The 12,584-nt window shown below is 39.3% G+C and overlaps 1 protein-coding gene across 3 annotated transcripts in view; it reads right to left on the bottom strand.

The window, feature by feature from the left end:
* Positions 1-12,584, bottom strand: part of LOC126285023 (uncharacterized) — an 85,871-nt gene that overhangs the window by 63,902 nt on the left and 9,385 nt on the right. For all 3 annotated transcript variants that reach the window (XM_049984334.1, XM_049984335.1, XM_049984336.1), the window contains exon 3: positions 2,996-3,208. In XM_049984334.1, the coding sequence (XP_049840291.1) occupies positions 2,996-3,208 (213 nt within the window). The remainder of the gene's footprint in view (positions 1-2,995; positions 3,209-12,584) is intronic.

Genomic DNA, 12,584 nt, shown 5'->3' with positions numbered 1-12,584 from the left:
TTCTTACCATCCTCACGATCCGGGCAGTCAAGCCAAGATCCCCATTCCCTGTGACACATGACGTTCCACTGCCGCACTGTATAGTGGTTGTTGAAGCATATCCAGAGCTTACGGTAACAGGAGACTGGCGCTGCTTACCCGTTCCCAGTTCAGGAACCACGGGGTCGCCAAGCCCTCACGCAGCAAACAAATGCTGAGCCTCTGAGGGCAGAAAAAGAGCGGGCTGCCCTGCATTCACAGCTAACATATCCTTCAGTTGCTGGTTCGTGTTGAGCCTCAGGTCCACATGGCAATAGGATGATTCCCCACAGAGGGGTCCCTATACCAGGAGACATTGGAGTAGATGAGTGCTTCTCTGGACAAATCTAGGGGAGCAAAGTTTAGACAGAAGGCACGATAAAATGGTCAGGTCAACTCAAATCAGGTGTTATTCACTGCATTGTGACAAGAGGCCTATGTCACCTAGGTGGGCATCAACAATTCCTGCCACAACTTTGACGAAATTGTCATCATAACAACATGGTTAAGAGATTTGTACCTGTTTTCAACATTGATATATGACAAAGGGCTTGTATGCTTAGATTATCTGTTCCTTCACTCATAAATGAAACACGTTGGCAGGGGGGGACAGTGCCAGTGATAACAGGTGACATGAGGTGCAGGATGGACACAAGATGTTCTGTCATGCTCAGCATTTTCACAATTGCCACAGGTTGGTTCAGTGGGACATCAAAATATCTCTGAAACGGAAGAACTTAAAGTAATGCATAGATGGTGGTACATTAGGTTCAATGTCTGAGTAACCTATGGTCTTCACATTTTCTGAGAGCATCGTCCCTCTTGGATGTAAAACACAACATCGACTCCTTGCATCCTTGCTAGGATGGCACAGAGCTCTTCAACAGATTGTAATATCAAGTCCCACTCAAAGATAATACTCTTTGTTTTGTTTAAACTTCAACAGGAAATAAAAGAAACTGGAATTCCAATCAAAGTAGTACATGAACGTAAAGCTCAAGACCAAGTGGAGTCCTCTGCATTGATCAGGATGGTGCCACACCATGAGGTTTCATCTCTAAAAAGGTCTTGTCTGTTCTAGCACTAACTATGTGCTGTCAATTATTGACAAAATTATTTAACTGGATAGATACAAAATCTACTCACTATCGGCAGCAGAAAACACACACACACACAGACACACACACACACAGAGATATATAAAAGACTGTTGTAATCAGCAAGCTTTATGAGCCAGTGGCTTCTCCTTCAGGCAGAAGGGTTGAAGGAGAAGGAATAATGGTGAAGGAAAAGGACTGGAGGGGTCTACGAAAAGGACTAGATTTCTTGAAGGTCACCCAGAACCGAGGGTTGGAGGAGACTTACCATATACGGCAAGTCTTATAAGTCAATACTTATACGGCAAGTCTTCCCTGACCCACAGTTGTGTGTGACTTTCCCAAAATCTACCCCTTTTCCTACACCTCTCCAGTCCTTTTCTTTCACCATTCTTCCTTCCCCTTCAACCATTATTCCTGAAGAAGGAGCCACTAGCTCCAAAAGCTTGCCAATTACAACAGTCTTTTATGTGCGTTTTCTGCCACCACTTGGTGAGTAGATTTTTTATCTATACAATTAAATAATTTTGTCAACTGTGGTGCATAGGGTTTTCCGATGGCATTATCCCCCCATCCCAAGATGGAACCAATGACTGAGACACTTTGAGGTTGCACTAAATGAGTATCATAGTGAGAGTTAAGATCTGAAGAGACAGCGGAGCCTTGCAACTGCTGGCTTGCAAACTCTGAGTCACTTCATGGGGGCTGTACCCTGATGTCACCCATACCAAATGGGGGTCGCTCTCCCAGGGTGCCACACCACTATGGCGTTATCCACTTGGCATGGCAAGTATCGCCATGAATCCTTGTACCCTACTGGAGTATGCACGTGGACAGTACACCACAGATGCCAGCAATGTGGCCGCTACATTGTCAGGGGGCTACAACATGGCACCCACCCCCTACCCCCTCCAGTGAACCAATGGACTGGTTATTGTGTTAGGTTTTGTGCTTGGCAGGCAGTTTTATGCAGAACTGGGTGTCAGCATGGCTGCATCTGAGCTGATACCCATGTACAACGTTGGATACCAATCCCTGCACAATTGCACTTTGGAGAAATTTGGCAAAGAATGGATTTGAAACTTGAACAGAGATCAAAAGTAATCAAGAAAGGTAAGAGGTAACATAATGGGTCATGGGAAGTAGCCAAGAAGAGCCCTAGTTGAAAGCCATGCTGTAATCAGGAAAGCAGGGAAAGATAGTGTGAGAGGATGGAACATAACAAAGGGAGGCAAAAATTGCACTATAAAGCAGTAGTAGCACTGTAATCGCTCCGGGCACCACACCTGCGATGCATTCACCCACAGGAGGCTAGTAGAATTCCCCCACAACTCCTAGCCCCAGGGAGGAATTCTAAGCGAAAATTGGTCAATGCCTATTGCAGAATCAACAGTTTTTCCATACCATAACCAGAATATGTTGTTACGCTTGTATCACTCATATTCAAGGATTACTACTGTAATTCATTAAAGAAGGTGTTCAGTTTGAAAAGTGAAAGTCCCACTCAAGTTTTCCACAACTTTTATATCACCATTCCCACTACTTAGTCAGGTTATTAGGTATGGGAAGAAAATAAAAACTGTAACGGAAGTATCCAGAATCAGATTACTTGCACAGGCACACAATTCAATAACTGTCTTTTTAGTTATTCTAATTATTCTGTTTATCTGCTGGCAGTAAGTTTCAAATGGTATGTTAGATACAATTCTAGAATACAATGAGTGTAAGTATACCTTTCACTGAGGCAAGTACAGAGTGTTGTAAAGAGGAGGCACAGAGATAACTATTCTATAATGAGTGCCACACTACAAACAATGGAAAAGTGATAAAAGTAAAGCACTCTAAGATGATTTATCCAGTAATGCAGAAGAATGACTTACCTTTATGTGGCATTTCAGTGTTTTCTTAGTCTTGAGTGTGGTGTTGCATCGATGGCAGTGGAATACCAGAGATGATGGATGACATTCTCGGAAATGTTGGCGCAACATTAGTGTTGATGGGATGAGAGTCAGGCAGAGACGGCATTTGTATGCCAGAGATGAATACAGATGCTCACTTGCATGGTCCAGGCGCATGTGGCGATTGAGACACAACTGTTGAGAAACCAGTAGTATGTATTTTATTTTATTTATTTATTTGTCTTGCAAGAATTAACAAGAACAATGTCTAACATTAATACATTTTAGTACCTGACAGCTTAATATTGTATGACATATCAGTATTCTAATATTAAACATTCGTATATTCAAATTGCAACCTAGAACTGTAATAGCTTGACAAACCTAGAAACTAAACAATATAAAAATATCTGTTAGTTAACTTTTAAAATGCAGTAGCAATTTGAGAATTATGCAACTGACACTAGTATTGTAATCAATCCAACCAGACATACAGCAATGGTAGAAATAATAAACAATGTCCTTAAAATTATCACTGAATTGCAGTTTCTGTTCTGCACATCTATGGTTACTGCATCAACAAGAGTAACACAGAGTGAGGGAATAATAAATAGGGTGGCAACATCAAAATTCTTAGATATTCATACTGATGAGAATTGAAACTGGAAAAAGCATGTTTCGGAACTCCTACAAAGCAACTCAGTTCAACCAAATTTGCACTTAGAATCACTGTAAATCTTCTGGAGAGACAAATTAATAATGTGACGTGCTTTACATATTTTTATTCAATAATGTCCTATAGAATAACATTCTGAGGTAACTCATCTTTGATACAGAAAGTCTTCACTGTTCAAAAACACGCTGTAAGAATAGGTGGTGTTCAATTTGCAATCATCTTTCAGACATCTGCTTAAGAAGGTATGCATTTCGACTACAGTGTCACAGTATATTTATTCCCTCATGGAGTTCGTCGTAAATAATCCACTGCAGTTCAAAAGTAAAAATAATGTACATAGTTACAATACCAGAAGAAAAAATGGCATTCACTACTCCACATAAAGATTGTCTTCAGCACAAAAAGATTATTTACCTAGTGACATAAAATGTCTGACAAACAGCAATATAGCTATATTTACAAAATAATTTGTGATGTTAAGGCAAAGCAACCAATGAACATGATTTATCATGGCAGCCATAATGATCTATGGAATATGAAATTAACTAACTCCATTGAAATAAGCAACTTACCTGTCAAAATGAAATAGTCCTCATGGTTATAAGCCCTATCTTGTTAGGTTTTCAAATTTGTCTCTTGCTGGTATTTTAGCATTAATTTCAATGACAATACATGCTAGGGAAGCTCTACTGACTCAGTATCCTAAAGGACTTTCATGTCCAAGAACTACTGTTTCCTTCCATCCCTTTTCCTATTTTCTGAAGCATCAAAAGTTCAAAAATGTGTCAGCTACTGTATGTGTTCGCTAATCTGTTGCCAATAGATAATGGTATTTTTTTCCTCTTTCAATATTTTAGAAACAATGGTTACTGCACCATCTAAAGATAATGCAATAAAATACAACTAAAATGGAGACCCTGAAGCTACAAATACATGGCGGTAGGGATAGTCTGGCTCACGGTTAGTAAAATTATCAAAAATTACTTCCCTAAAATGAATTCCTTCAGTGTTATAGAAAATATGAGAACTATTTCCAAGACTCCCTCTTCGGGGCAGAAACTAGACAGAACTGCCTCATTACAGAATAAATTGTTACCCTTGGCAAATTATATAAATGTTACACAGAGATGGCTAAAAAAAGTCCATTTTCAATTTGAAGACAAGACTGATATATACATCATAAAATTGGTGAATTATATAACTGGAGATGATCCCGTTGACGATTTCAGTATGGACATTTGTCTGAAGACATAGATGGCAAGGACGACGTTTTACACTGGGTGGTTATAATTAAACTTTTCCTTATTTAACACATTATAACACGGAAACTAATTATTGTATGAGTACCAAACTTGGTAGCATTAATGTCAAGAACATAAAAGAAATAATGCACTTTTAATGTGCTGCTACAGTACATCATACTATTACATAACAGTACCAACACTGATACAAAAGGGGCGGAATATGGCACTCATCAATGTCCAGAAGAGTCTGAAAGGGTAGGACTGAATTCTGTAAAGCAGAATGAAGCATGTCATGCACTTCAGCTCAGCGCATATGTGAATGTTCCCCTGGTAAACCCTGTCGTTCAGGTAGCCCCACAACCAGAAACCACAGGGAGAGAGATCATGTAACCGTGCTGGCTAAGCATTTGGAAACAATTGGCTTATAATTTGATTGTTTCCAAATGTGTTTCAGAGAAGGTGAACTTCACGAGTGATGTGCAGCTGGGTCCCATCTTGCTTGAAAACTGCTGAGTTCAATGCATCATTCTCCTGTATGGCAGGTACGACGTGCTTGCGAAGCATACCATAGTAACACTGGCCAGACTGGCCAGTCACACTGCACATCTTTGGTCCTTGAATGCCAACCTGTTCAAAAAAGAATGGGCCACACCATATGGTGACATATTCACCATGCAGAGGAACTTTATGCACAGTGATTGGTGGTGAAGTTCACCACACTTGACAATTCTGTGTGTTCACCTCAGCCGTCAGAGAAAAATGAGCTTCATCTGTCCATAGGATGGTCCAAGGCCAGCCCTCATGAACTTCAATCCTTGTGAGGAGGTGGAGATCGAAGTCAACACGTTGTTGTGCTATGGATCTTGTACAAATACCATTTGAGAATGGTTTGAAGCACCTTCCGTACAGCGGACCATGGGATGGTCCAACTGTCATGTCACAGCACGCACACTGCCTGATGAATGGCAATTGCTCGCAGCATTGCCTACCATAGAAACAGCGATTTTATAAATCACTGTGGTGCACCCAGTCGTCAGCCCCTTCCCGGAGCAATGTCCATTTCTTTATACTCCGCATTGCTAGTGAAGAAAGAGGACGCTTCTGTACTCCCATCAGCCAGCAGTATTCTCAAAGTGCAGCTGCAGCACTACTTTTGTTTTGATAACAGGGCTTCACCAATAACGTCCTGCTCTTTTTGTTCAAGCTCATGTTGATATGTCAGGTGAGGGAGACTACGAATCACAATGACTAATCACAACACCTGGTGGCCATAGCTGGAACTGGACGGTGGTGCTGTGATGTATGGAAGCGTGCACTCCATACTCTGGACATTAATGCTACCAAGTTTGGTACTCATACGGTTGTAATGTGTTAAACAGGAAAAGTTGAATTATAACCACCCAGCATATATATACAGGAAAGAAGTCTGGAATGATAAAGGATAATTCGAAGTGAATGGCACTGTAAAATGTAACTGGGCACCACAAAAAAAGATTCATATTCCTCTGAAGAAGCAGGCCTCTCTCCTAAGTTTCATAGAATCATTGCTTGTTATGTTTCACATGTACATTTTATTTTCTTTGAGTACTTCAAATACAGAAAATTAACCTAAACGAAGTATTACTTGAAAAATTCTACTGGGTTCCTAACATTTTTTACTTATATAAAGTTTCCGAGTTTAAATACGTATAATTAAATGCTCACTACGTTACCTACAATGTCCTTGCTAACATAAGAATAAACTTCAATGAGGAACACATTAAACTAAATATATCTCTCAGTATCCAGAACACTGACACACAATTATCACTCTGCCACATCTGATTGAGGTAGGTGAATGCCGCAGTAAAACATGCAGATATTGCAAGACATGACGACATGAAGGAGTACAGTTAAGATGCATCAGATGATTACTACCAACACTGCCTGCTGTGGTCAGTATTTGTTCTTCATGTTAAAGAGTGACCGTGAAAATGATAAGAAACACCCCAAATAATAAAGGACATTGTTCCAAACAGTATTGCAAAAATTATGGGTTGAAACAATCTCCCATGGCTTAAACTTAGCAATACCAACACATTTTCAACTACTTATACTAACAAAGGTGAGTGTATAGCAGTGGGGAGGGGAGAGAATTTTTAAAAAAATATATACAAATTTTATTAATTGTTGTTATTGACTTTTATTAACAACATATGATACTGATGCACAGGCAGGGTCCAGCGCCTGACAATATTGAATGATAATGGTTGTGAAAAAGTCCACAACCTGAACGTATTGAATACATTTGTTGTGAAAAGTCACATCTACTACTGCCAGGGGCACAATGACTTTAGGACCACTTCAATAACACTTAAATGTTTAGATCAAGTTCAAGTGAAAAAAAAAAAAATTAAAATAACCAACTGTACAATATGTTAAGCTAGAAGAATTCCTTAAAAAATAATATATACGCCTTGAAAATCTTAAAATATACTGCACGACTCACAACTAGCTTACAATATTTAGTAAAGTAATTCATTTTGTGAATTCAATATCAGCTTTTAATTAATTCGTCAATTACATTTTCATAATGTCTGTTATTAAAAGTAAAATTTTAAGAGTAGAGAATTTTTGGGCAATGGAAAAATACAGAACATGTGTGGCAGAGTAGCTTTAATAACAGCATATTTTGTAACTAGGCCTTACCCTCAATTTTGTAAACAACAAATTCCACAATTATCAGTTACAACTTAAAGAGACAATGCTGAAACTTCACTTAAAACTTCCAGGCTATTAGGCCATAGTTGATGTATAAAACTTTCTCCTTACGTTTCCTCTCTGCCAACTGTGGAAGATATCTTCAGAGTTAAATGGCCAACTGCAACCAGATCTCGAGGGAACGCTGATTATATAGGCAGCATAGAGGGCAACACAGTCTATTACGTGACCTCAGCTGTGAAAATATCACTAGTTTTTTTTATGAACACATTAGTCTACCTGTTGCCAATTTGTTTATGGAGAACTTTGATCAACATCTATTGCAGACTGCCAGAAAAAGACCAGCCAATTGGGACTGCTATGTCAATGAGACTTTTGTAGTTTGGGGGCACGGTGCAGAGAAATTGGATTCCTTCCTGGTACATCTCAACAGCATCAATCCGAAAAAGCAATTTCCTGTGGAGATGGAGAGTAACGGCCAGCTGAATTTTTTGGATGTGTGTGTTGTCAAGCAAGTGAACAAAAACGCCACGTATACTGACTGTTACCTGCATAAAGATTTTAACCACAACCACTCCAGACAAAAAAGAGGGGCCGTTAAAATCTTGGTAGGACATGCAAAATTTGTGAATCAACTTACTTAAAATATGAGATTGAGCATCTACTTTCAACATTCAAGGAGAATGGTTATTCTAACAAGGAGATGGATAGAGCATTTCGCCCTAGTGAGAGAATCTGGACCAGTGAGGAATGAGACACACCCAAAGGGAAAGTTTTCCTTCTGTTCAACAGTACGACTGCAGATTGCACTGGGAAAATGTTGAGCAAATACGGTGTGGAAACTATGTTCAGACCCACCAGGAAGATAAAAGAATGTTTAATATCTGCAGAAGATATATGACATCCTTTGCTACAATGGGTGTACATAAAATTTCTTGTAGTCGTGGACTGGTAGAAGAGGGGGGGGGGGGAGTGAGTGTGTTGACACCTATGTCACTGAAAGCAAGAGGAATTGCTGCCTAAGGCAAAGGATAAATCAGCAATAGTGGAACAACTTTACCAAGAAAGTGATCATGAAATAAAATTCACCGAGATGAGTGTCACATTGACAACATCGCGTGCATGTAGAGGGGCACAATTGACATTTATAAACACCATAATATTTTTGTAATTTAAAAGAGGAAGGTGTTAAATTAGAGAAAATTTGGACATCAATGCTGCTACATAAGAATGATGATCAATTACTTTCAATCGAGAATGTTGGCATTACCAGTGATACCCAATGTCACCTGATAGACAGTTGCGTTCACTACATTGTGTATATAATTGGCAATCCTTTGAGTTCTGGCTTCAGTTCACCATTTTCCCTCTGAAGATGTCTCCATTGGGGGAACTTCTATACATCAACCATAGCCTAATAGCCTGGAAATTTTATGTGATGTCAGTACCGGCCCTGACATCTTGCATGGTATGATCAATGCTAAAACTATTAAGGGGGAAACCAATGACAATGATGAACTATTTTAAATAATAATAATAACTGAATTATTATTATTATTATTGTTTTGTAGAACAATTTCGAATTTAATCAACTAGCTATGTTAGACAGATCATAAGCGCAATTCTAATACAGCAAGTGTTAGAGGGCTTTTAAGTTCACTTCACTTTTGAAGATTTGGTAGAAAGATCTCTCCTATCCAGCCACCATCTCCTACCACAGTCCAGTCTCAGTCTCAGTCTCTCTCTCTCTCTCTCTCTCTCTCTCTCTCTCTCTCTCTCTCTCTCTGGGAGATGTAGGAGTCCCCTTGACATGTCAAGAGTTACAACACAAAGGAAGCAGCTACTCACATAGCAGAGTATTTGTAGAGTCTGACTGTGAAGTTATATGGACAAATGAATAAGGCCTAGGTGAACTCTAAGTTAATTATCCAACTTTTTACCAGCAACCGATCCTGTGACAGTTTTAGAATCTTTCAAAGAAACTCTATGCGCAGTAGCATACAAATTTCATAAACATGCAATACAAGGTGTGCCAATTAAACCTTCCTCTTTTCAGAGACCTAAAGGGGTCAGGAGGGGGGGGGGGGGGGGGGGGGCAGTAGATATGATAATGAAAATTGCACCACATTGTAGAGCATCTCAAAGGATTTATACATTTTTCATCAATACATCTCTACTATGTGTGAACCATTTGTAGCACGAAGAGTATCGAGTCTATATTCAATTCCTTGCCAAGTTCTTTGTAAGATTTCCTCTGTTAGTGTTGTGATCACATTAGTGATATATGTCACAACATAGGAATATCGTACCCTTTGATTGGATACATGCGGTCTTTCACAAATCCTCACATGAAGAAATCAAGCAGCATAATGTCGGGTGAACATGGTGGCCAGGCAATGGGTCCTCCGTGTCCAATCGAACGACTGGGAAATTTCCTATCCAGGAACTTGCGAACAGCTGTTGACCAATGCGGCGGAGCTCCATTTTGTTGAAAAATGATGTTGGGTTACAAGTCTTGTATCTGGGGGTAGACAAACTGCTCCAACACCTCCAGATACACTTACCCACTCATTCACTGTTTGTTCCGGAAAGAAGAACGGTCCAACAATCCTGTGGTGCATTAGCTCGCGCCAGATGTTTAGTTAAGGGCTATCGTGAACATGTTCAATGTCAATGTGTGGATTTTGTTAACCCCAAATCCGAAAATTATGCTTATTAACCCTTCCTGATAGATGAAAGGTTGCTTCATCTGAGAATAAACATCTTTCCAGGAAGCTGACATCCATATCAATACGCTGCAGCGTATCTGCAGCAGACTGTTGTCGAGGTGGTTTGTAGTTCAGCGTCAGATGTTGCAGAATTTGCACTTTGTAAGGACACATATGAAGATGCTGGTGAAGTACACTATGCAATATTGATCGAGGTACATCAAGTTGCCTAGGTGCTTGACGAATTGACTTATGTCGACTTCTGTGAAATGTTTGTCCGATATCCTCCACTGTCTCTTCTGAAACTCCATAACATGCACCACCAGAATGTTTCAGAACACTTCCTGTTGCCAGAAACGTCCTATACAATTCCTTAACTGTTTTCAGATCAGGTGGATCACATTCATACACACGACAATGATTTCTTTGCACAATAATCAACGATTTTGTTTCTGTAGACCATACTACTGATTGTGAGCACTGCTGTGGAGTCGCCATTTTCACTTCATGCAAGCATGCTGCACTCTGGCGATGATACTTGGCACTTCTGATGTGGGAATATAAAGTCTTTGAGGTGCTCTACAATGCGGTGCATTTTTCACTGTCGTATCTACTGTGTTTTTTTTTCCTCCTGGGTCCTTGAAATCAGGGAGGTTTGAGAGGGACACCCGGTATTAGTTGAAGGTGACTAACATACTGAGTATAGACTGGGACACCTATGGATACATTGCAGGTGGTATGGACAGACAGTCTTAAAAGTACTTTTGAACACTTTTCCGGGAACCTGTCTGGAGATGCGAGACTGAGCTTATGTACCATGTTAGTATAGAGACAATTAGCAACCATGCTATCATAGTGACAATGGTTACCAAAGTTAATAATAAATCCATCATGAAGGGTAGGAGAGTATTTTTGCTAAAACCGGCAGATAAGTGGTTGTTAGCACCCACTAAGACAATGAATGGACATCAAGCACAAAGAGAAATTACAGGCAAAGTTTAAATGGACTGTAAATCACATGCTGGAGACGTATGTGCTGAGTAAGTCATCAAGGAAGGAAAAGGCACATCATGATTAACAGCAAAATTTGGAAATTTTTGAGGAAGCAGAGATTGTTGCACTCTCGGACCAAAAAAAAAGTGCAGCTGACGACAAGCAAATGTTAGCAGAATTTCATGCATCTACATAAAGATCGATCAGGGAAGCATGCAACAACTACCACCATCATACCTTAGCAAAAAATCTTGCTGAGAACATAAGAAAATTCTGGTCCTATGTAAAATCACTAAGAAGATCAAAGTCTTCTGTTCAGTCACTCATTGACAAATCTGGTGCTGCATTAGAAATAGCAAAAAGAATCTGAAGTTTCAAATCTTGCAATTAAAAACTCATTCACACAGGAGGAATGTACACAAACATACCGTCATTTGACCATTGTTCAGATTCCTGTATAGAGGAAATAGCAATAGGCATCCCTGATGCAGGGAAACAACTGTAAGATTTTAAAAGAAATACATCAACAGGCCCAGATGGAGTCCTAATTCAGTTTTACAGAAGAGTACTCTACTGGATTAATCCCTTACTTAACTTGCATTTCTTGTGAATCTCTCCACAGTGTAAAGTCCCATGCAACCAGAAAAAAGCTCAGGTGGCTTTTGCAAACAAGAAGGGTGAAAGAATGAACCCACCAAATTACAGACCAATATCATTAACATTAGTTCAAATACAATAAATATCCTTGCGATAGAAGAGCTTCTTTCCACAAATCGGAGCAGATTTAGAAAGCATCAAAATGATGACAAAACTGAAATAGCAGTTAGAAAAGGTGACTGTGTAAACTACCCTTCACACAAAAAAAAAATCTAAGACTGTTTTCCTAATATCAAGATCGATCTGAGAACAAGATCGATCTAAGAACACACCTGTTACTTATGGCCACAATCAGCAATGGAGGAAAGTCATTTTCAACAATGAAGTTGCTTTCAAGTGTCTATATTTCAATGCAGGCTTGACATTTTGGCCTTGCTCAGTACGGAAAGAGGTATTTTAAGACAGCTAATTAATTAGTGAAAATGTAAGTGCCTTCATTAGTATGAACTGTTAAACAATATGATAATGTCAAACTTTAATTGTAATGCTGTTTATCTGAAATACAATTTGCTTTGTTGTTAGATTTTTTTATAGCCTTGCATTTGTTTAACAAACATGTTTGCAAGTGGTTACAATATGTTGTTTTTTAAATT

This window comes from Schistocerca gregaria, chromosome 8 (genome assembly GCF_023897955.1).
Source record: "Schistocerca gregaria isolate iqSchGreg1 chromosome 8, iqSchGreg1.2, whole genome shotgun sequence".
NCBI lineage: Eukaryota > Metazoa > Arthropoda > Insecta > Orthoptera > Acrididae > Schistocerca > Schistocerca gregaria.
This window is presented reverse-complemented; position numbering and strand designations above follow the sequence as displayed.